This window comes from Trichoderma aggressivum, assembly GCF_033847375.1.
Source record: "Trichoderma aggressivum f. europaeum strain CBS 100526 chromosome Unknown scaffold_003, whole genome shotgun sequence".
NCBI lineage: Eukaryota > Fungi > Ascomycota > Sordariomycetes > Hypocreales > Hypocreaceae > Trichoderma > Trichoderma aggressivum.
Window position 1 is genome coordinate 284,039 of NW_026946369.1, and position 24,360 is coordinate 308,398.

At 49.9% G+C, this 24,360-nt stretch overlaps 7 protein-coding genes across 7 annotated transcripts; 5 read left to right on the plus strand and 2 right to left on the minus strand.

Annotated features, from left to right (window-relative positions):
- Positions 1–1,607: 1,607 nt before the first annotated feature.
- Positions 1,608–6,652, plus strand: Triagg1_1210 (uncharacterized protein; the record flags this gene model as incomplete). Its single annotated transcript, XM_062895256.1, has 4 exons — positions 1,608–2,676; positions 2,737–3,420; positions 3,489–4,851; positions 4,915–6,652. The coding sequence occupies 4 exons, from the start codon at positions 1,608–1,610 to the stop codon at positions 6,650–6,652; spliced, it is 4,854 nt and encodes a 1,617-aa protein (XP_062759549.1).
- A 781-nt stretch (positions 6,653–7,433) lies between these two features.
- Positions 7,434–8,057, plus strand: Triagg1_1211 (uncharacterized protein; the record flags this gene model as incomplete). Its single annotated transcript, XM_062895257.1, has 3 exons — positions 7,434–7,481; positions 7,568–7,721; positions 7,789–8,057. 3 exons carry the CDS (start codon positions 7,434–7,436, stop codon positions 8,055–8,057), a joined length of 471 nt encoding a protein of 156 aa, XP_062759550.1.
- An 810-nt stretch (positions 8,058–8,867) lies between these two features.
- Positions 8,868–11,165, plus strand: Triagg1_1212 (uncharacterized protein; the record flags this gene model as incomplete). Its single annotated transcript, XM_062895258.1, has 5 exons — positions 8,868–8,945; positions 9,017–9,212; positions 9,349–9,364; positions 9,421–10,982; positions 11,047–11,165. 5 exons carry the CDS (start codon positions 8,868–8,870, stop codon positions 11,163–11,165), a joined length of 1,971 nt encoding a protein of 656 aa, XP_062759551.1.
- An 801-nt stretch (positions 11,166–11,966) lies between these two features.
- On the plus strand, positions 11,967–15,407 carry Triagg1_1213 (transcriptional regulator family: HMG; the record flags this gene model as incomplete). The annotated part of the gene is made up of 2 exons (XM_062895259.1): positions 11,967–12,304; positions 12,449–15,407. The coding sequence occupies 2 exons, from the start codon at positions 11,967–11,969 to the stop codon at positions 15,405–15,407; spliced, it is 3,297 nt and encodes a 1,098-aa protein (XP_062759552.1).
- Positions 15,408–15,884: 477 nt separating this feature from the next.
- Triagg1_1214 (uncharacterized protein) lies at positions 15,885–17,140 on the minus strand (the record flags this gene model as incomplete). Its single annotated transcript, XM_062895260.1, has 4 exons — positions 15,885–16,013; positions 16,086–16,219; positions 16,285–16,871; positions 17,088–17,140. The coding sequence occupies 4 exons, from the start codon at positions 17,138–17,140 to the stop codon at positions 15,885–15,887; spliced, it is 903 nt and encodes a 300-aa protein (XP_062759553.1).
- A 633-nt stretch (positions 17,141–17,773) lies between these two features.
- Triagg1_1215 (uncharacterized protein) lies at positions 17,774–20,950 on the plus strand (the record flags this gene model as incomplete). The annotated part of the gene is made up of 6 exons (XM_062895261.1): positions 17,774–17,828; positions 18,010–18,230; positions 18,304–19,917; positions 19,978–20,229; positions 20,301–20,750; positions 20,810–20,950. 6 exons carry the CDS (start codon positions 17,774–17,776, stop codon positions 20,948–20,950), a joined length of 2,733 nt encoding a protein of 910 aa, XP_062759554.1.
- A 1,207-nt stretch (positions 20,951–22,157) lies between these two features.
- Triagg1_1216 (CAZyme family GH16) lies at positions 22,158–23,400 on the minus strand (the record flags this gene model as incomplete). Its single annotated transcript, XM_062895262.1, has 2 exons — positions 22,158–23,185; positions 23,298–23,400. The coding sequence occupies 2 exons, from the start codon at positions 23,398–23,400 to the stop codon at positions 22,158–22,160; spliced, it is 1,131 nt and encodes a 376-aa protein (XP_062759555.1).
- Positions 23,401–24,360: the final 960 nt, after the last annotated feature.

Sequence of the window (24,360 nt, forward strand, 5' to 3'; positions counted from 1 at the left end):
GCGACTCTGGGCCGACCAAAGGTGTGGACGGTGCTTGTCAGAGGCCAACAAGTACTGGCCATGTACATGTATCCTTACATACTAAATAACGGCCGTGGGTACATGGAGGGGGGATATTGAAAGGGAGGGCTTGGAGGGGCACCCCTAACGCATTGAAGGCCTCTCTCTCGCCTTGCTGCTTCTATTTCGAGTTCACCGTTACTCATCCAGGTTGAAATGGAAAGTCTCTGGACAAACTCGAAGTAAATGGTCATATGCGCGCATAATGACTGGAATAGATTAGAACTAAATAGATACTTGAAGTGATGTAAATATAGTCGAGTAAATAAGTTGGTTGTAGCTTAGGTACTCTGGTGGTTGCGTACAGGTAGGTAGTATATGCCCTTCTCTATTCTACTGTCAACTTGAAGGCATCAAATGTACATTGGGCTCCTTAGATGACCCCCCCACACGCAAAACGACATGTACTCTTACCCATCATTACTCTTACCACTCAAAAGAACCCTGTTTACATACAGGCACAGGTCGGCAGTTCTAGCCAGTAGCAAGGCATCAGCAATTCTCGTCGCACGGCTGATTTGTGGCTGTGCAAGCCGGGCATCTCGTCTGGTCCGAGTTTTCACCACAAAACGCCCTGCTGTCGGTAAACGTCACTGTGCTTCAGACGAACCACGAACCAGACAGCAAAGACCACAATGCTGGGCTGCGGCTCAGTTCTGGTAGCATCCGGACAAGGCCGTTCCCAAGCAGCCAACCAGCAAACATGCCAATACAGATGCGTTGGGCTCTCAGTTGGATTTGAGACATTGGCCCACGCCCGAGAACATGGCGAGTAGGCGGCCTCCGTCACCTTTCCGATATGTTGCCAAGAAGCAGTTGCCGATTCATCCAAGGGCTCAAACGCACTACGGCTTATTGCAAGGCTGATTACCGGGCCGTTCCTACAAGTCAGTCGGGCCAAGGAGGACATTTGATACTGCATGTGGTAACAAGCACCATAACGAGCGGCCTCAGAGCGGGTCGCGTGCGTGGACGGATGACGGAGCTTATTGAATCTCTTTCCAGACTTGGACGGCATTTGATGGGTTTGTATAAACAGGCGCAAGTATGTTACCATTTGATCCATGTGAATGCTTGATTATTTAATATGCCTGCCGATTATTATGACCTTGTTGAGTTGAGGACGCCGGGCTGAGATTTAGGTACATGCATGTATGTATCTGGCGCAATAAGTCGTCTTAAGCATTGACATTAGGCGTACTTCTATAAGGCAGTACAAGATGTACCTGTACTTGGCATCAAAACATTTTTCTTTCAAATCCAATGGTTTTATGATCAAAAGAGATAAAGGGGAGAATTCATAAACAATTGCGTAGTCAGGCCAGGATTTGACGAACCACCCCATGGTCCGTCCCATCACGCGTCGCATAGAACCGCCCAGGTGGAGATGCCTGTGATACCAGCGACTGTTGGTTGTTGACCCTTGGTCGCTTATTCGTACTTGCTTGCAGGACTCTCATTAGGCTGGAAAGTGTTGTTTTCAAGATTCAAATCTTCGCTCTCGTGGAAATAATAATACAGATCCAGGCGAGTAACGACCTCCAGTCATGGAGAACGATTCAACTACCAGTGCGCTGGCATTGAAGTCTACAGCTACTGAGCTAAACCCAACGCTCCAATCGAAAGCCAACTTGGAGCCAACAGCAAAGTCTACTTCGCGTGGCCAAAGCTTATCCGATCAAACCCTCGCTAACCATGATACAACCGCGCCCAAACACCCTCCAGCAGACACAGACCAAGCCCGCGGATCATCCCTTGGCTCGTTCCGTGCCCATCTCTTCGCCAAGTTTGGACGCAGACATGAGCGCCCAGTCAGCATTTCCAGGCCCAAAGGACCAATGGGGCTAAACACGTTGTATGATCCCGGAGAGATTGCTCTGGTAGATGTCATCTTCGTCCATGGACTGGGAGGGGATTCCAAGAAGACTTGGTCAGGATCCCGTGATGCTGAGAGTTACTGGCCACGGGATTGGCTCCCCAATGATCCAAGCTTCAAGACGGCACGCATTCATTCGTTTGGCTATGATGCAAATTGGCGAGACCGAAATCTGAGCATTCTATCTATTCATGATTTTGGCCAGGATTTGTTGGGAGAGATGAAGAATCACCCTTCGATAAGGCGAAGCAAGACCAACTTCATTCTCATAGGACACAGTATGGGCGGAAACATCGCCAAGGCAGCGTATGTTCTAGCTAAGCAAGGCCACGACGAGATTGCCTCGCGGTTTCATTCCATCATTTTCCTAGGCACTCCTCATCGCGGATCCAATCTGGCCAAGGTCGCCAGAAACATTCTCCAGGTCATGGGTGTTTCGAAACCCTATCTTGACGATCTCTCCGCAAACTCGGCGTATTTGACTGAGCTCAATTCGCTATTTCAACCTTATGCTGAAGATCTACATATATGGTCTTTCTTTGAGACTCGTCCAGTAACTGAGCGCCCTGCGATCGTGTTGGTGGATAAATTCTCCGCTACGCTTGGATACAGCCATGAAGAAGTACTTCCTCTGGACGCTGACCACCGCCACATATGTAAATTCGGTGCCATAGAAGATCCAAACTATAGAAAAGTGCGAAATGCCCTAAGTAGAGCTGTGGATATGATCCAGCTAAAAGGTATTTGCATCAACACCCGTTCCAATATCGCAACGCATATCCATCACTAACTCGGAAAAGACGAGCCTTATTCCGTTACAGCATCAAGAGCTAGGCTCGAACAATATTTGAACACCGACGATTCTTACCAAGACGATTTATTTAACTGCCAAAACGCGAAATTGCCAGGATCATGTGTCTGGTTTACGGAGCATATCGTCTTTGCGGAATGGCTGGATTTCCACAAGCAGCCCGAGATATCAGCAACACCTCCAATCCTATGGCTGACAGGGCCTCCAGGGGCTGGAAAATCAATCATATTCGGCCATGTGGTTGATTTTACAAGAGCCAAAGATGCCTGTTGCGAGTACTACTTCTTTCGCAAGGGACAGGCAAACAGCAATGGGCTGGGACCCTTCTTGCTTCATATGGCCTACCAGATGGCATTGAATGATACAGCAGTGAGGCGGCGAATATTCAAGCTACAAGATAACTCTATTTCCTGGCAATTACATGATGAAAAATCTATATGGCGGAAGCTGTTTGTCGATGGTATCTTCCAAATTCGGTTCAAGTCACCTCATTATTGGCTGATTGATGGTCTGGATGAATGCGCAACTGTCTCGGCCTTTTTCAAACTAGCATCACAGATCCCCGATGCTATTCGAATCTTTGTTACTAGCAGGAATACTCCAGAGATTGAACGCGGCATTAGTTCTATAGGCTCCCGTGCTGTTCCTTACCATCTCTCCATAACTGACACAGGTCAGTATCTCATATACCTCGCATCTCGATTGATGCCTGAATAAGACGTGCTGACAGAATTGGAACAGCTGCGGATATACAAGCAGTTATCCACACAGGCTTAAAATTACTATCTCTCCATGATATCACCCGACTTGAGCCAAAACTTGTTGAAAAGGCGTCAGGTTCCTTCCTGTGGATTCGTCTAGTGTTACAAGAACTCGAAACTGCCTTTACTGACGAAGACGTCGAAGAAATTATAAACGACATCCCCTACGATTTATATCAAATGTATGAAAGAATCCTTCACACTATCCAAAACGAACGACGAAGGGCTAAAGTCGCAAAGAGCATCTTATTCTTCGTCGTCCTAGCAGTCAGGCCAATGACGTTGGATGAACTGTGCCACGCGATGCAGTACGAGCTCGGTCAGAACTTACACAAGATGGACCAGGTCATTATGCGCGCGTGTAGCCAGTTTGTCACCATCAATCACAGGAATAGAGTTCAGATTGTACACGAGACAGCGAGAGACTTTTTCCTCAGCGAAGGTCTCGACTCTCCATTAGCCATTCCACGCTGCCAAGGCCATAGTCGCTTTGCCGGTCTATGTATCTCATATCTGGAAGCTCAATTCCAGCATCCGTCTGGAACTTCAGAGCTGGGGGTCAACAGTGCACACCAAAATGCAACCGCATTCTTTCTCAAATATGCAGCGACATCATTTTCGCAACATCTACTCGAGGCGGATAACAATAGCCCCAAGCTCTTCAAGTCAGTCGTTGGCTTTCTCAATACTAAAACCCTGTTTTGGATAGAGTACCTTGCTTCGGAATCTCTCGTTACAGTTATTCCAAGGACCTCCATAGATCTAGCACACTACATCAACGAAGAAATGCATGATTTAATACCAGACAGATTCCGAGCACTCAAATCCTGGATAATCGATCTATCTCGGGTGGTATTTACCTTTCGTGATCAGCTACTTCTCGACCCTTCTATCATCCACGATCTCATCCCCCAGCTATGTCCCACATCCTCGGTGATTTCTCAAAGCGCGCTTCTTCCCCCGTCGACTATATCTGTTTCTGGGACACGGGATCCGACTTGGGACGACCGTCTTCTACGAATTCCAACAGACCAAGAGGTCCATTCTGTTGGCTATGGAGAGGCACACTTCGCCATTGGTCTGCACGATGGCGAGATTGCCGTATACGACTCTGCTTCCATGCAACTTCATGTTAGCCTCGTACACCCAGATTCCAGAGCATCGCAGTTGGAATTTAGCAATCAAGATATACATCTTGTTTCATTAGGACGGTGGACGGTGTCGATTTGGGATGTTAAGACTGGCTCTGAACTTCACCGCATAGCGTGTTCTTCGCCCCAGAGAATTCATCTTGAAAGTGACGACCTGCATATCGTTCTAGAGGATGGCAGCGTGATTTCAAGGTGAGAATTTTACTCGCGCGTATTGAAGCTATCTAGACTTGGTTTATTGACGGTGCGCCATAGGAACTTTTCGACCTCCGAATCAAGATCTCGCAAGTGGTTACCGTCCTCCACAGCCTCCAAACCTTGGCCATGGGAAGAATATAGGCTTCAACATGTTGCCTTCTCCCAGTCTTCTCCTAATATTCTGGCTGCGTCATTTCATACCAAAGACGTCTACTTGTTCGATATCGATGGCTCTGATTTGCTTGGAACATGCTGTGCGCATGAAGACAGCATTATCAGGGCCATGGAATTCAACCCCCGGCACGATATTCTCGCCATTTCACATGTTAACGGGTCTTTGACAGCATTTGACACTCGGACAATGTCAAGAATCCTGATGCTGCCGCACGTGTCAGCGCATGTCCTCAATTGGTCCGCGAATGGCAGACATTTGATCGTGGGAACACAAAGCGCTGCAGCCCATAAGCACACTATAGAAGTATACGAGCTCGGCCTAGATATCGATTCGATTAACCTCAGTGTTATATATCGCACCAATTATCCCCACAAAGTCATATCCAGGATTTCTACAGCCAAGGATGGACTCCGATTTGCCAGTATACATCTCACTGAATGTCATATTTGGGATGTTTCTCGGTCTCTTTATAAATTCGTCAATTCTCGGCCAGTCAATAAGTATAACAATACCTCGTTGCTTGATTCACAGCAGCCATCCACACCAGAGACGCGAGGCGAGATCTCAGCTATGGTTTTATCCCAGGATGGGACCACCGCTATATGTGGGAATGAGCATGGAGAAATATGGACATTCTCAACCGTTGACGGCTCTGTGATTAGTATCATTCATCGAGCTCCAGTCCCAAGAGTGATAAGCAGAATTACAGTCGCTGAGCGAGAGAGTGAAGACTTGGTAATCAAGTGCAACTGGCGTGGCCTTGTAACGATCTTAGAGTCAAGCCGCTCGCCAAGCCGGTGGACGAAGGCTACCGTGGTAGCCCATTATGACCTTGACCGTCATATGATTGAGCAGTTGCTCGTCAGCCCTGCTCAAGACCGCCTACTCATCATGACAACGATGAATTCCACGATGCTAGAACTGCCTTCCGGAAAGTTGATCACCTATAGGGACGTACCAAAATACAAGACCAAAATACGGGCCGCGCATAATTGCCCGTCGGATTCCTCTCGGTTTATAGTTTTCGAAGATGATTCTGTCCACCTACTCCATTGGGACGATGTCGAGTCGGATAAAAGCCAACAACTGGAGATTCTACGACAAGGAGATGCTACCTCTTCGCAGCCAACAAATACTCTTCATTTCCAAGGCAACGGCATTTACGTAGAGAACCTGGTATTTCCTCTAGAGGGAAATAAAATAAGTTGCTGGAACTCGTCCCAATTCGCCACTTCCGACGATCCTGTCACCATCACACCGTATCCTGGTTTACAGCGTCTAACGAACGTCCTTAAAGATATCCTCTTCGTCTTCCAGACGACGCTGATCTTTGTGGATTACAACTCTTGGGTTTGTACTCTGGATCTAAAGACTTTTCCATCTACTTGCGTTGCGAAGCGCCATTTTTTCCTCCTGCCTGAATGGACAGAGACATATGGGCGTCCCATGGCGGCCTTGACGCCTAATCAAGAGTTGGTATTTGTTAATTTGCACCGTATTGTTGTGGTTAAGAATTGGTTCGCGTCGGTGCAGACGCTTATTCTTGAACCTGATTCTGGTGACTGGCAAGTGATTTCGAGGAGGATGAAAGTTGGATCCGCGGTTTTAGGCAAAGGTTAGTGATACCTAGGTAGGTTTAGAAAATCAAGCCCATGTGGTATCATTAATACCAGAGCAGCCCTTTGACTTGGTGTTCGAAACTGAAAAGGCATGCGTGGCGTTGTTGGAAATGTTTAGGAAAGGAATAGTTAAAACGGCGCTGTATGAAGCCTGCATATAAATGAATAAGCAGGTATTATCTGTACAGCATCTACCTTATACAAAATCTCATTCGATACTTTACGGCATCCCGAAATCTTGCATATATATAAAGTCGGTCCTACTGGTCGGCCTGCACTCTGCACAAGATGCATGCGTCGACAAGCGCTTACTATGCTGCTCCGGTGACCTCGAGTCCTACGGGGACAATAGCATCCTTGGTAAGACTCCTATGCGGTTGGGCACAGAATGGCTGCGTGCGAAGTCTGATAATTGTTTTGCTTGTATGAAGCAATAGTTGACTCGATTCAATATCCGTGTCGCAAAACATTCACTGCAGACGCTGGTGGTTCAATAGTCCCGGGCCGCCACATAGAGGCTGCATGCGCTAAACTTTGGCAGTTGGTTCACTGTTCCCATTCCACAGCTGCTGCGCCTACGCGAGCGCCACACTTGAGCTGCCTCGGACCCCTCCGACGCATTTAAAACAGCCCGCCAGGTTGCCGCTCCGACTTGACCTCTTAGTACATATTACTCCATACCTCTGGAAAGCCTTGCTTGTTCGACCCAAACAAAACACCGACTCGTTATTGCTATCTGCTCTGCTTGGCGCCTCTCTACGGATCCTCCCTCGACAGACAGAATGGCCACGAGCATGCGAACAAAACGAGTGGCCAAGGAGCGTCAGAAGGTACATCCTTACCTCGTCTTCTCCCTCGCCCACTCCCATGCCGGTACCAGGCTCGTATCAAAGATTTAAGCGCTGACCATGGGCAGATTGATAAGTTCGGCCTGCCTCCTGGCATCGAGCTCGTAGACGGCAACGACTTGAAAGAATGGCTCTTTGATATTCGCGTCTTGGATAACAACCCTCTATATAACGGCAACATCTACCAGCTGAAATTCGTCTTTTCCGATTCTTATCCTATAGGTAATCCTGTTCTGCCAGCTCCCCGCATTACTTGCCATGGAATCGGTCGTCTAACAGGCATTTCAAGAACCCCCCGAGGTCACCTTTGTAAACGGACCAGCCCGCCCAGTGCCCATGCATCCACACATCTACTCGAACGGAATAATATGTCTTGATCTTTTGGGGAACCAAGGATGGAGCCCGGTCCAAAGCGCGGAGAGCGTCTGCATGAGCATACAAAGCATGCTCACGAGCAACAACAAGAACGAGCGACCACCTGGCGACGAAGAGTTTGTGCGCGGGAACAAGCAGCGACCCCGAGACATAGAATTCTTATACCACGACAACACCGTGTAACGATCTTATCTTTATGGATTATAAGGGTGGCCTTTTATTTTTTTAGTTCTTGGTTTTCTTGGTGGATTCTTGCATTGTTTCAGTAGCCGCGAGGGCTCATCGGCGTTTTACAATCACGTAAATGTGATACAGGAACAGGCATTTTTATGGCAATCTGAGGCTCTCTTCTGCTGATTCTCGAGGCTAAGCGATCTTTTCCTTTTCCTTTTCTTTTATGGTTTCCTTCAGCAGTTTCACGGGGCGGTGTGTTTTTTTATTCTCACGTCGCCTCCTCACACAAAATCGACGGCAAAAGGCATCGGGCGCATGCACGGCGCAACTGGGGCAACGGTTGGAGAGGAAAGCGCATGTAACCTTGTTTTCCCAACCTAGAAGATGCATTTACGTATAAGGTACTCAGAGTTTTTAGAATTGATTTCTCTGCTTAAGGATTTGTACTGCATCTCTGCTGTCACCAGTGTCCTTTTTCCTCTTCTTTTGCCTCTGTGATGGTCGGAAAGGGAAAAATTCTCATCATGGCATGACGGGCCTCCATCTGCCGACATGTGCCCAAAGGGTTGGTACAGATGACGTCGTCGCTCGGTCTCTGCCTCTGCCTTCTACACACATCGACCAACCTGCTAACTTGTAGCGGCCACAGTCACTAAAGCCGCAAGCTGCGGGGCCCCCCGCCGGCGCTTCACCGCCCGCTGACAAGGGGCCGAGTTGAGCCACACCTCGCCATCTCGTGCAACCTGCCACTAGAGTAGAGCTCTCGAGCTGCCTCATCCAAAAACCCCCACGAGCTCCCCGCTTGCACGGCCAGCAATCATGGCTCCGCGCGCGGAATTCAGCACCGAGCAAATCCGGGGCAAAGCGCGCAAGGACCTGCTCTACCTGCTCGAGGGTGTAAGTAAGGCTCACTGTCTCTGTCTGGGGACCTTCCCGGCTGCTAAACACACAGCTTGACGCTTCTTTAGGTCCGCGGCAAGAAGAACCTCGTGTTTGACCGCAGCCTGGTTGGCCCCATCGGCACAATCGTCAAGGTTGCTACGCTCCAAGAGTATGGCGTCGATAAGTTCTTCATTCTCGAGAATAACAACGTGGATGCGAGCCAGCGCAATGTCGTCTTTGTGGCTCGTGGGGAATGCGGTCGACATGCAGAGGCCATAGCAGGTAAGATACGGGTTGCGGTTCAGATCAGATGCGGTGCGGTGCGATATGGTGTGATGACCAGCTCTCACTGGCCACATCGAATGGCTGCCATCGTCTGCGTGAAATCGAAATCAGAACTACTAGCTACCCGCTGTAGTTCTTGTCCAGGTTGGGTGAGCTGACGCGCATGTGCCTCTACAGCTCAGATTAAACGAATTCAGCGGGAAAGCCAGACGACTCATGATTTCCACATATTCTGGGTGCCCCGGCGCACCCTTGTGTCCGACCAACTGCTCGAGGAAGCTGGCATTCTCGGCGATGTCAACATATCCGAGCTACCACTGCTCTTTTTCCCGCTTGAAGATGACGTCTTATCGCTTGAGTTGGAGGATTCCTTCAAGGACCTCTACCTGTCCAAAGATGTTACTCCAAACTTTCTCATGGCCAAGGCGCTCATGGAGGTGCAGCAGAACCATGGCTTGTTCCCAAGGATCATCGGCAAAGGCGACAATGCGAAGCGCGTGGCTGATCTCCTCGTTCGTATGCGTCAAGAGCGGCTGGCGGGCGAGGATGGAAGCGACGTCAAGACAGCACTCACACCCAGCACGACCAACGAGAGCGTCATAATTATCGATCGTGAAGTCGACTTTGTCACCCCGTTGCTCACGCAGCTAACATATGAGGGCCTCATCGATGAGATCTTTGAAATTCAGAATAACCAGGCCAAGGTTGACACGACCATTGTGGGAGCACCGGCGCAGTCTTCCGCAGCCACAACGCAGAGCAGGAAACGGACGGTCCAGCTCGACTCCAGCGATAAACTATACGAGCAGCTACGCAATGCAAATTTTGCCATCGTGGGCGGGCTACTCAACAAGGTCGCAAGACGCCTACAAAAGGTCCAAACTGATTACGAGAGCAAGCATAAGACCAAGACGATCGCCGAGCTCAAGGAATTTGTGGGCCAACTACCCGGCTACCAACAAGAACATCAGAGCGCGAGGATACACACCGGTCTCGCCGAGGAAATCATCAAGCACACGCGGACAGATCTTTTCAAGGGCCTTCTCGAGGTCCAGCAGAATCTAGCTGCCGGTGCCGATCCATCGTCGCAATTCGACGGCATTGAAGAGCTGATAGCCAGAGACGCTCCCATACGAGAGACGCTTCGGCTGCTCTGTATATACTCGTGCATATCTGGGGGTATCAAGCCCAAGGACCTGGAGCAGTTCAAACGCCTAATACTTCAAGGGTATGGCTATCAGCACCTCCTCACGCTCAACAACTTGGAGAAGCTGCAACTATTCTTATCGCGCTCATCTCCGCTTGCGGGTATGATCCCCATGGCAGGCAATTCTGGTGCTGATGGAAACAAAACCAACTACACGTATCTACGAAAGCAGCTACGGCTGATTGTCGATGAAGTGCAAGAGGACGATCCCAACGACATCGCATACGTGTACAGCGGCTATGCCCCTCTTTCGATCCGACTTGTACAATGCATACTTCAGAAACAGTACCTGCTGTCTATAACGAAGGGCAACGTCTCAGCGAATTCTGGTGGCGGAGCCCCTGGAGCAGGAACGCAAGGATGGCAAGGATTCGACGAAGCTGTCAAGCATGTTCGAGGGCAGACTTTCTATGAGCTTCAGAAGGGCGAAGACAAGGCGGTCAAGGCAAGGGCCCTCTTGTCCGGCAGCGGACAAAAGCAGACAGTCTTTGTGGTCTTCATCGGAGGAGTCACATTTACCGAGATTGCCGCGTTGAGATTTATCGCGAAGCAAGAAGAAGGTAAGCGATATCGAGGCGTGGTAGGCGTCTACCCAGTGCTCACGGCTAATATTCTTTTTTTCAGGTCGGAGAAATATCGTCATCTGTGCGACTTCTATAATTAGCGGAAACCGGATGATGGACGCTGCAATCGAGAAAGAAGCGTTCGCGCGCAAGGAGGCGGTGCTGCCCAACAGCCCGTAGGCTCAAGGTTATCAAAGTCGCATACGATGTTTTGGAGTTTGACGGCGTACTGGTTGGTGGGGGTTTATTCTCGTGGGGCGTGAGAGCGTCTTGGTCAAGGCCTGGCATGACTGCGTTTCTTCTTCTTCTCCTTTCTTCCCTTTTGAATCTTAATCGAGCTGCCTCGTCGCTGATGCATCAGTGGTCTGAAAGTTGATTCCTCGCGAGATACTGGCGGACTTAGTTCATTAGAGCGCGCCCCACACCAGGGAGCGTCGCGATTGGATTGCTTGCCTCACGTGACCCGTGCCTATGCGATGAACTCGGCGTTCTTGAGGGGCCGCGATGAGCTGATGGCTCTATTATTTCCTGCTCATTGGCCCTTCCTTGGAGTAAAATACTGGCCGCTGTGCCGTTTGAACTTGATTCATTCCAGCCTGAAAACCTTCAATGGTCCGACAATCGATGACAGTGGCCCATTTTGGACTTGCACCACAGCCTTGTAGCCGCTACTCCTTTAGATACACTCCTTAGCCAGTGAAGCTCCAAACGACTTATTGTTCCGCTTACAAAATAGGTATATACACCGCGAGTGAGAGCAATGGGGGTCTCTTGGCTGACAACCCGACCAGACAGACATTTTTGATGGCAGGCTCCCTCATCATATGATGCGTCTGCCCAGCGTCATGCTGTATGACTGTCATACTGCCGAGTGTCGTCGTCGATGATCCCGTCTCCAACCCGACATCCGTAGCCTCTCACATATCGACACCGACCCTACCCAATCGCTGTCAGAGCAGGTGCCTGGTCAGGCCATTCGCCATGGCAACTGTTGTCGAGAATCATCTCAGTCTAGAAAAGCAAGTGCCGATTGGGCCGAGTTTTGCGCACCCGCAAGACGTCGACTCCTCGTCGCCAATATCAAGCTTAGCGCCGGAGTCTGTCACCCAGAGCCAGTGCCAGAGCCAGAGCCAGTACCAGATACCGGCGTCGCCCAGCAGCAGTCTTAGCTATCCCCAGGTATCGGGGCAGGGCTCGTCGGATGAGTCTTCAGAGGTCGCACCCGAGATTGTTGTGTGGACGGAAGATATGGATTTGAGCAGCAGCAGCCTGTCCACCCATGACCCAGAAGATTCTTCTGGCATGCATCTTGACACGGAGTGAGTCTATGACCGCCGCCACCCTAAGAAAAGAAAAGGAAAATTCACATTGTTGGAAATTTTTTTCTTCTTTTTTTCCCCCTTACCTTTTGTTTATACTTGGTTGTTGAAGGTTTTTTCTAATTATTTTCAATCTTTGGGTAGCGATGAGAAGCATCAGCACCGCGATGATAGCCCGTTACCACTCGAACCCACAGACGACCCCATTGCTGAGTCGTTCTCTTCTTCGCATTCCTCCCTAACAGAACTTTCAGACGCATCGTCGTCTCCTTCAATCGTCTCTAGTAAGGCTACGACACCTGTCGAGACTGAAATACCCAGTCGCCCGCAGGTTGTTAGGGCGGCACAAAGTTTTTCGGCATCGTCGCACCGCCATGATATTGAGCGTCTGACCTTCAACGTTCGGCCGAAAGCATCTGTCCCGACAGACATTCCATCCTATCAATATGCCAGCGAGTGCATCGCTGCGGCCGAGTCATCGCGGCTGAATCCGTACGCGCTCCATCCTGAAGAGTATCATTTCCTGCGGCATCACATATCCCACTCTCAAGTCACGACATACCTGAATATCAGAAACGGCATACTGCGCATATGGATGAAGCAGCCATCGGTCGGTGTAACACGGCACGAGGCGGTCGGATGTGCTAATGCGCGCTGGTTCGATGCTGCGAACGTGTGTTACGACTGGCTCATCCGTCGTGGATACATAAACTATGGCTGCGTGCAGCTTCCTGAACCCCAATCTGAGTTCAGGAACGAGCCCCCTACAAAGAAGCGAAAGACTGTTGCTGTAATCGGAGCAGGCATCTCAGGTTTATCCTGCGCCAGGCAGCTAGATGGTCTCTTTAAGCAGCACGCTGGCCACTTCTACGCAAGAGGTGAAGAGCCACCCAAGGTGATTCTTCTCGAAGGCAGAGGTCGTGTTGGAGGAAGAGTGTATTCTCGAGAGTTCAAAACGAGAACAGCCGAGAGCGAAATTGAATTCAAGGGAAAGAGACATACCGCCGAGATGGGCGGCATGATTATCACGGGGTTTGATCGCGGCAATCCCTTGAACGTGATTGTCCGCGGTCAGCTGGGCATACCATATCATCCCCTTACTGCTGAGACTACAATTTACGACAGCAATGGCAAACCGGTAGACCCAATCAGGGATCTCCTGGTTGAAAAGCTCTACAATGATTGTTTAGATCGCGTCAGCGAGTTCAAGTTCAAGTCCCAGCCATCCAAGTTGATTGAGGGCCACCGTGACCTGATCGATGATGGTCGGGATAGCCTGGGAGACGGCTCCAAGACGATCATGCAGGCTGAAGAGGCCACCGCTGCGCTTCCCGATGCTCCATCAGTGTCCCAACAAAACGTACCCGAGACAGTAAACATGGTCCCAGTCTCCGCAGATAAGCTGACGGGCCGAGTACATAACGAGCCTGGAGTTCCCGCAACCATCAAGGCATCAGAAAAGGCAAGGCTGATGGGATGGAACATCAGACCGGGGGCGGCAGAGAAGGGCAACCTCGATTTAACACCTGCCACTACTCTGCAAGGGTCAACATTAGGATCCGTCTTGGACCACGCCATTACCCAGTACAAGAGCATTGTCGATCTAAACGCACAAGACCATCGACTGATAAATTGGCACATTGCCAATCTAGAATATAGCAACGCTACAAATCTTCATAAGCTGAGTCTCGGCCTATGGGACATTGATGCCGGCAACGAATGGGAGGGCAACCACACCATGGTTGTCGGAGGGTATCAGAGTGTCGCTCGTGGCCTGCTCCAGTGCCCATCGCCACTCGACATTATGACCAAGTTCCCAGTGCAGAAAATTACCTACAACGGCGAGGGATTTGATGGAGTAGCAATCATTGAAAGCGAAGATGGTACACAAGTAGAGGCCGATGCCGTCGTCTGCACCATACCCCTTGGCGTCCTCAAGCAAGGCAGTATTAATTTCGAGCCTCCGCTGCCTTCGCAGAAGGCGGATGCAATTAGTCGACTAGGGTTTGGTATCCTCAACAAAGTTGTCTTGCTTTACGACAAGGTGTTTTGGGATTCAGACAGGCATATCTTTGGTGTACTCCGAGATGCGACCAACCGTCATAGCACATCTCAACAAGATTATAGCACAAACCGGGGACGCTTCTTCCAGTGGTTCAATGTCACCAATACAACTGGTCTACCCTGTCTAATCGCACTTATGGCCGGAGACGCTGGCTTTGATACAGAGCATACGAGCAATGATAGCCTCGTCGCCGAAGCCACCGAGATTCTGAGGAGCGTCTTTGGCAAAGACGTTCCTTATCCCACAGAAACAGTGGTAACGAGATGGGGTTCTGATCGTTTTGCCCGAGGCAGCTACTCTTCGGCTGCCCCCGATATGCTGCCAGAAGACTACAATGTCATGGCGCAACCAGCCGGCAATCTTTTTTTCGCTGGCGAGCATACCATCGGCACGCACCCAGCGACCGTTCACGGCGCATACTTGTCAGGACTGCGTGCTGCATCCGAAGTCTTGGAAGCAATGGTTGGGCCCATCGAGGTCCCGACTCCTCTCGTTCTCCCAAGGGACTCACTTTTGCTGCATAAACGTAAGGAGGCGGCCAAGGATCCCCGGCAGGCACGCTTAGAAGCATACGAGATAGAGGTATGGGAGCACGTCCTCTCCAAGATTGGCGACCGGCCATTGCGCCCGAACAAGGTGTCCGGTAGTGCCTACATCTTATTCAGCAAGGCTCATTTCGAAGCCGCCAAAAAGAAATGCGAAGAAAGCCGCAAGCCAGGCAAGACACGGTCCCTACCAAACGAGGTTCGCATAATGACATCTCGTATGTGGAAAGAGGCCACGCCGGACGAAAGAAGACCATATGAAGAACAGGCCGCCGAGCAGAAGAAGCTTTACCTACAGGCGATGCAGGAGTATACTGAGCTGGCGGAGAAGTGGGATCGTCAGGCCATCGCGCTTCGAGCTGCCTACGAACAGGAGCATCCTAGCTTGCCGGGTCCGGAGGAAGGGCCGGAGGATGCGTCTATGATGCAGAAGCATCGGCGGGCGAGGAATGTGAGTTATGCAGAGGGCGGAGATAGCGACGTGGAATTATAAAATTGGCCACTGGTCTCCTCCTTTGTGGCATTATATACTTGGTGTTTGGATGCTTGGGTCCCGCAGGATTTTGTTAAGGCGTTGATAAAAGTCTTGCTTGAGGATGGATTCATACTTAGTACATGTCTATAGGACGAGATATATATATTAATCAATTGAAAGTCGTCTTCATTAAATTATTGGCGATTCTCAAGCTCGTCAATACCGAGCCAAGTACAGTATAGAGATCAATCATTCATTCATTTGTTTATTTCTTCATCGTGATGCAAAATTTCCGTTCGAGCTGGTATCTACTAAGAAATTTTATTTGTGGGTTTGATACACTGACTGGGGACACCGCGCTGGGTAACCTCTAGCTTTGTTATTACACAGTTGTAGTGTTTCTTCTTTTCACTTTTTCCGGCGTGCCAGCTCTCTGCTTTCGTTCTACCGACAAAAAAGAGATGTAAAAAAATCAAAATTATATTTTTTCTTTCTTTACATTTCTTCGGAGGCAATAGCACCAGTAATAATCTCGACCAGCTCTCCGGTAATGACAGCCTGTCGGGTACGGTTGTACAGAATCTGGTACTTTCCAATCATCTCACCAGCGTTCTTGGAGGCGTTCTGAGGGATATAATCAGCATCATTGAAAAAAAAAATGTGTAGAATAAGAAATTTTTGTTAGTGGAAACTTACCTCCATTGCGTTTCGTCGGGCAGACTGCTCGCAGGCGTGGCCCTCAGCCAAAGCCCAGTAGAGGGAGTTGGCAAGGGAGTACTCGCGCAGGTTGCCAAGGGCCTCATCCTCAACCTCAAAGGCGGAGATGTTGGCTATGTAGACAGTCAGCCTCATAATGCATTTAAAGAATCGTAAAAGCGGTAGGAGCGCGACATACGGGACTGAGAAATGGCCTCCTCGGAAAATGCCTCAATGAAGGTAGGCTCGTAGCTGGTGGCGTTGATGAACTTGTTGTACAGGATCTTGACATCCGTGTACTCAGTGGGCAGCAGGACGATCTGGTCGGCGATGGCCTGGGCATCGGCAAAGGTGGGAATGTCCTTGCCAATACCGGCGAAGTTGAGCTGGATGCCCTTGGCGTTGGTTCGCGACAGCTGAGCCTTGCACTTCTCGCCAATGATGACCAGGTCGAAAGGAGCCTCCTCGGCAGCCAGGCGGCGGATGGTACGGCTTAAACCAGAGTGAATACCACCGCAGAGACCCTTGTCGGAAGAGCAGACAATAATGAGTGACTTCTTCTCCTCTGCCTCGGCGGCAGTAGTCTCGGCGGACTTGAAGACCTCGTTGGAAGCCTCGCCGTACTTGCGGGAGTCGTTCATGCTGCGGGTAGCACGGGTGAGCTTGGTGGAGGCGACGACCTTCATGGTGTTGGTGATCTTCTCGATGTTTCGAATCGACTTCAAACGAGTCTCGATCTCACGGAGCGTCGCATAGGTGGCGGCAGTGCTGGGGCCAGCGGCAGCTCTGGAGCACTCATTGTTAGTCCAATATACGCTGCTTGTAATTTTATCTCTTCTCCGTCTTCTCTGTAGAGTATATTCCATATGCTCTCGGCCAACTCTGGCGCTGGCCGTCGTCGAGGCGCTCATGGATCGCAAATCTCGCATCGCAGGCCATTTGAGGCTCCCGCGGCTACAACAAATTTCTTATAGATGCTAGTCGGAGGGAAGAAAAACTCACCGGGGAGCTGCAACGGCAGCTCGCAGAGCCGGTCGGGCAGCCCTTGACAACATTCTGGCAAGTGTGAAAAGTCAAACTAAGCCCTCTGGCCAACGCAGACCCAATTGATCGTGACGTGGATCAATTGACGGGGTGTTCGTGGGGATGCAGTTCGGGTTGGTGAGTGATTGCAGTTTTGCTCACTTTGCCGGCAAATCGACGGGAAAGCTCGGGTCCGGAGTACCTTGTACCTTCCATCGAGATGCGGGCGGTGCAGCCTTGCTATTCACTAACGCCGTTGGCAGCGCATCATTAGCAAAAGTGTTATGCCGCCTCTTCCAGTAGCCCCCCGCTACAGAGATATTAAAAGTGGGGTATCTCGAATATTGCTGTAGCCCTCATTGCAGGGTAGGCATCGAAGCCGATTAGATGCATAAGGCTTTTCAAAGCCGAAAACACGAGGCGTTCCTTCTTACACTCTTTTCCGCCAGCTTTTCTGCGTTCCTCAGGCTTTCTCTCGCCCGGGGCTGTCGAGGTTCACTTCTCGCCAGCCTTATCTGATTCTCGCAGATCTGTTCTCTTCTCTTTTCCCCCGAGTTTCCCTCGGCTTTGCACTTTGCAATCGCGGCTGCAGCATTCCTTACGTCGCTCGCGCCTCACTCAGAGCCTTGCGTCCGCCGAGTGCCAGCTGGTCCTCGCTTCAAACCATGGGTACCGACAGCTCAGACGATGACATGCCTCTTGCGAGGCCAAACGGGCGTTGTAAGACTCCTTCATCCTCCCTCTTGATACTTTTTTTTTCCCTCTCCCAGTTTCCCAACTCAGGCATAACCTCAACACACGCGACTGCGACTGCGCCGGCGCTTACGGGAGACGCATCAATCCATGTCCAATCGCGCGCAAGTAAGCATTGGCATTTGGCTAATAGCAGCATCGATTCTAGTGTCATCCTCCAAGATATCCCGCGCCCAAGACATCGCCTTAGATAAGTCTGTGCCTAAGAAGGGTTCTGGAATGGCGGGACTGTCCATCCGTAACGGACCTGTCGAAAATGGCGACATGGACTTGGATTCGCCCTCTACAAACGGGGCGAAGCGTAAATCACGAGTCTCATTAACAAAGGTCGATTACAAAGATGGATCGGATAGCGATGCTGAACCTCTGGTAGGCGATTCCCTCCGTAACAACGCTGGCAAACGGTGTCATGGGTACTGTTAGCTAACGGATTGGTATTCAGGCAAAACGACCACGATCCAAAAAGGTCCAGCAATCCGATTCGGACGATGAACCCATGGTCAAAGCAAGAGGGAAGAAGCTACCTCCTTCTTACGAGGAAACTGCACTGCCTGAGTCCTCCTCTGATGAGCAGCCTCTAGGTGTCAAGCTGGCCAAGAAAAAGGCCGACATCGAGAAGAAGGCCGAGAAGGAGGCTAAAGCTATTCGTGCTAAGGAGGCAAAGTCAAGGGCTACGCCGAAGAAGGTCCCCAAGAACGAGTCGGATGATGACTTGCCTCTCGCGGCCAAAAAGCGGCAGTCAAATGGCTCGGCTGTTAAGAGAAAGTCCACTGGACTGAAGAAGGAGGAGTCTGATTCTGATGCACCCATTTCCAAGAAGTCGAAATCGGCCAGTACTTCCGCCAAGGGAAAGAAGGCAGTGTCGACAAAGGACACCAAAGACACTAAAAAAGCCAAATCCAAGGAACCTAGCGAGGAGGAGGAGGAGGAGGAATTCGAGTGGTGGAATGCGCCGAAGCGGGAAGACGACAGCATCAAGTGGAAAACCCTCGAGCACAACGGTGTTTTGTTCGCGCCAGAATATGAACCCCTTCCGAAACACGTAAAGATGTACTACGATGGCAAACCCGTCTCGCTCGCCCCGGAAGCAGAGGAGGTAGCTACCTTTTGGGTGGCCATGATGACTGCCGCATCTACTCATCACTTGGACAACCCTATTTTCCGCAAAAACTTCTTCACGGACTTCTCTGACATCATCAAGAAGCACGGCGCTAAAGATGCCCAAGGGAACAAGATTGACATCAAGAGCTTGGATAAGTGCGATTTCTCCAAGATGCTGGAATACACGACAGCAAAGAATGAAGCCAAGAAGAGCATGACCAAGGAGGAGAAAGCTGCTGCCAAGGCTGAGAAAGATGCGCTCGAGGCTCCGTATCTTTACTGTACGTGGGATGGAAGAAAGCAAAAGGTTGGCAACTTCCGAGTGGAACCTCCCAGCTTGTTCCGTGGGCGAGGCGAACATCCCAAGACTGGTAAGGTCAAAGTTCGAGTTATGCCGGAACAGATCACCATCAATATTGGCAAGGGTGCCAAGGTGCCAACTCCGCCAGCAGGGCACAAGTGGAAAGCCGTCCAGCATGATCAGAAGGCTACGTGGCTTGCCATGTGGCAGGAAAACATCAACGGCGCATACAAGTACGTTATGCTTGGAGCTGCCAGTGATGTGAAAGGACAGAGTGACTTCAAGAAGTTCGAAAAGGCTCGTGAGCTCAAGAAACACATTGACAAGATCCGCCGTGACTACACCAAGGATCTCAAGAGTGAGGTCATGGCAGATCGTCAGCGCGCAACAGCCATGTATCTGATCGACAAACTTGCGCTCAGAGCTGGAAACGAGAAAGACACGGAAAATGAAGCCGACACTGTTGGTTGCTGCTCTCTGAAGTACGAGCATATCACCTTGCAGCCCCCAGATCAAGTCACATTTGACTTTCTGGGTAAGGACAGTATTAGATACAACGAAACGGCCCGTGTTGATCCGCAAGTCTTCAAGAACTTGAAGCTGTTCAAGAAGGCGCCAAAGACGGATGGCGATGATCTCTTCGACCGCCTCAACGTAAGCAACAACACGCCTCATCTGAATTAAGAAGAGCTGAATACTAATTACCAATGCCAGACGTCTCAACTGAACAAGCATCTCAACAGCTATATGCCCGGGTTGACTGCCAAGGTTTTCCGTACTTACAATGCGTCCTACACCATGTCTGAGCTGCTCAAGGAACTCGCGAAAGATCCACGCTCTCGTGGCACGATTGCAGAGAAGGTGAAACTTTACAATGACTGTAACCGTAAGGTCGCCATTCTTTGCAATCACAAGCGAACTGTTGGCGCAGGGCACGAGCAGCAGATGCAAAAGCTTGGAGATCGGGTAAGTCTCATTCCCTTATTTAATAACCTCTTAAAACCGAGAGGACGAAGACAATGCTAACTCCTCGTCAGATCAAAGGTCTCAGGTATCAAAAATGGCGAACCAAGAAGATGATGCTCGACATTGATCCAACTCAGAAGAAGAAGAAGGGCGCGGCCTTCTTTGAGAAGGATGAAGATCTCGATGACGAATGGATCAAGGAGCACCAGCAATTCCTGATTGAAGAGCAGCGCACCAAGATCACGAAGAAATTCGAGAAGGATAACGAGAAGCTCAAGGCCAACAAGGAACGTGTTTTGCCTGAAAAGGAGCTTAAGGAGCGTCTCCAGGCAGTCAAGGAACTTGAGGCCAAGTTCAAAAAGGAGAACAAAACCAACAAGGTCGAGGCCGAGGGCAGAGGAGCAAGCGTAGAGAAGTTCTTGGGCGCTATTGACAAGATTGACGAGCGCATCCGGATCTTGGAAACACAGGCCGAAGACCGTGATGGCAACAAGGAGGTCGCCCTGGGCACTTCAAAGATTGTAAGCCACCTCGACAATACCGCTGCTAAGAATATGAAAATGCTAACAATGAGCCGTAGAACTACATCGACCCTCGTCTGACAGTGGTGTTTTCAAAGAAGTTTGATGTTCCTATTGAGAAGTTCTTCTCCAAGACTCTTCGAGACAAGTTCCGATGGGCTATCAAGTCAGTCGAGGACGCCGAAGACTGGGAGTTCTAGACACAGAATCAGCTCAAAAGACAGATATAAGAGGCGAAGCATTCACGTTGCTCTTCCTTCGCTAAAAGTTGTTTTTTGCTTTTTTCTTAATTCTTTTCCCTTTGCTTTTTTTTTTGTTTTCCGCACTGGTTTTTTCCCTCTCACGTTATATATACATGTCACGGTAAAGGTGGTACTTCCACCTCAGAATACGGCCATATCAGGTAGACGCGGCGCAGCAAAACGACACTTATAAGTATTTATTTTATTATCACGGCTCCACGAACATTGTACGATGGAGTTAGAGGTGGACGGCGAAACTTGGAACATGGACGCACCCGGCGGAAAGGGAAAGGAGGGGGGCGGTTGGGGGCTCACACAAAGTGCTTATTTCAGAGGAGTCTAGGACGATGGATGAGTGAAGGGTAGAAAAGGGACAGAATTCTTTCTTTACGACTGACAACAAGATTTTCTGAGGGATGCATTCAAAGAGTGAGGGCGATGAGGGGGTAGGAGATAGCGAGGAATCATAGCGAGGAATTGAGAGAGAGGCCTGAGCTTTTTTCTTGAAGTTTCGGCCATGCTGTCTGTACTGTTTTAATGGAACTTTTTTTTACTCCCTCTTGCTTGGTACCTAGATGCTTACGAGTCCTCGATTTGAATGTTGTCATGTGATACAAGCTTATTGATACTTTTTTTTGCTTCTCCTTCTCTGTCAACGATAGAAGCTTTGTTGTCGTTTCTCCTTTTGCTCAGGTGTTTTCGTAAACACCTCTTACTCAAGGAATAAAAGACGTGTTCATATTGGCGAAGTGATATTATGTGTCATCAAAAACCAAATTGTGTTGGTCTCTCTCATACGTCGTTGAGAATTTGTGATTCGTTCATCTTATACCCGCAGTTTGTATACAAAGATAATATATCATCATTGATGAGTAAAAGATAGCATTGACTCATTAGAAATGCTAGGGAGCACCTCTACATCTATAGAGTATATATACATATTCAATATCAAGACAACGATATATGATGCCATCTATAATAGTCCAAAACGCATGATGCAATGCAACGCCATAAAAAAATGCAATCCCCGTGTGGAGCACATGTCTGTTGCTTCTTTGCCCAATTTATAAAACCGTGGTAGGAGACACTCTTTTCCCAATATATACACCCATTCATTAACAACACATCAGCCATGAAACCCCCATTTACCTCGCCCATAAACTCATTATATCCTTGCCACAAAGGCCAACACACCAATAGCAAAGTGACTCATCAGAAGCACCAACAGCGACGGCAGAGGCACGCGGGAGGCCGCACCCGCATTGCGTGCAATCTTGCCGTCTGGGTTCATATGCCAACCGCTAGGAATGCTTCCGATAGTGGCACCTGCAACCCACGGCCAGCTCTGGGTGGCCGTAGCTGAGCCTTTATTCGTGCCGATGCCACCAACGGGAATGGACAGCACGGCTGTTGGGGTACTGGCAGCATTGCTAGCGCTGGCTGTGATGGTGAGGGCGTTTTCATTGTTGGCGTTGCCGTTGATCTTGCCGTCGACGGCTTGAATGGACTGCCACGAGCCAGAGTTGTCGCTGTAGACGTACTGCTTACCAGTAGAGTAGTCTGTGACAGTGATGCTCTGGACCAACATGCTGAAGGGTCCCTTGCTGAAATCCGTAGGCCCCTGGGCCCATTGTACAGTGCCTGGAGCATTGGTGCTTGGATCACCGCCGGCCCAAGAGCCGAACTTGATCTGCATTGGCGTCTGCGGGTATTGATTCGCCTCAGCATTGGCCTGGGTCAGAGTGCGCAACACGGAATTGCCTGCCGTCCACACGATCCTGTCCTGGGTCCAGTCGATGGTATACTTGATCCAGTTTGCTTGGGTGCCCGAGACGCTGTGGAACTGTCCGCGGTTATACGTCGTCGTCTGGCCTTTGCCAAAGTAGTTGGATTGAACCTGGTCGGGCTCGGCACCTAACCACTCCAAATCGATCTCATCAAGATCGTCAGATTGCAACACCAGCGACGAGACAATACCTGCTCCAGGGGCGGCTTTCATGGTGACTTCAACACGGCCAAACATGATGTAAAACACAGATTCGAGCTGTGGAGCGTCACCACCACGGGCCACCGTGAATGAGACGCCATTGCTGTCATATGTCGGCGCACCAGAAGCGACAAAGGAGTTAACGGAGCCCTTGGTGAAGTCCACATTGATAGTCATGCCCAAAGCCGTGTCAGCAGGACATGAAACTGTTGCGTCGCAAAGTCACTTCAGTCAGCCAAAAAGCTCCATGTTAAAAAAAATAAAAATAAAAAATAAAAAAAAAATAAAAAAAACCCCCGAGGGGATAGATCAACTCACCTGTTGTCAACGGATTGCACCGGCTCCAGGTCTGCCCCAAAACACCTCCGGGCAACGTCAATGCAGCTATAGCCGCGCAAGCAACGCTCGCCGCGGGTCTCATGGCTGCAAGGAGGGCCAGGAATCAAAGTGAGTGACAGCAAGAGACGCGAGGGAGAAAAGGGACGGGAAGGCTGCAAGTGATGCAGCTTCGTGCAGCTTGTGTGGCAGAAGGTTGTTCCTAGCGCCACGCAAGGGAAAATAAGAAGCTCCAATAAGATATAGACAAAGAGAGGAAACGGTGTTGGAGCCGTTGCGTTGCGTTGGAGTTGCTGTCACTTGCAGTAAGGAGTTGGCGTATTTAGTTGAACTAACAACTTGAAATAACTCAAGCCGCCAAATAGACGAAAAAATCAATGCAAGGGAGTGCCCGTGAAAGTTTGTTAGTCACTTTGGCCTATTTCCAGCATTCCAGAGCGCCGGAAAAAAAAGCAATATACAAGTAGAGAGGCCGCGATAGGGCAGTTCTTGCAAAAATAAAATTGAGAAAAATGAAGCCGCAGCTGAGATGCAGGTTTAAGCAAATGGCTGGTTATAAGCGGGGGCTTCGCACCTTCCCAGCCACTCGACTTGCCAAATGTCCTCGTCATCGTCATCAGGGCCAATTGCCAAGGCAGGCGCGTACGAGTATCCAAGATATCGCCTCTTGCGGAGCAGTCGCGCGGGTTTCTGGTGCTTTCCTCTCGTATCTCTTTCGTTCAACGTCCTCGCCGCTGGCTGCTTCCTTCTCTCACTTTTCGTCCCTCGCAAGGCACAGTTCCATGTTGGTGCGTCTAGGCGCTGGGAAAGTCCTCCCTCGCATACATGACCCCACCGCCTTCCGCCAATTTTCTCAGTTATGTTTGACCCGTTTAATCTTTTTTTTTTACTCCGTTGTTTTTCTTTTTTATTTTGCTTTTGTCTTAGTTATTGAACTTCACTTTTCCCAATTCTGTGCATAATGCATATGCAGCCAACGGTAGTTACTTTTTGTCCTCTTGCTTCCCTACCTTACCTAGACCATCCCCAATCCCTCCCCCCATAT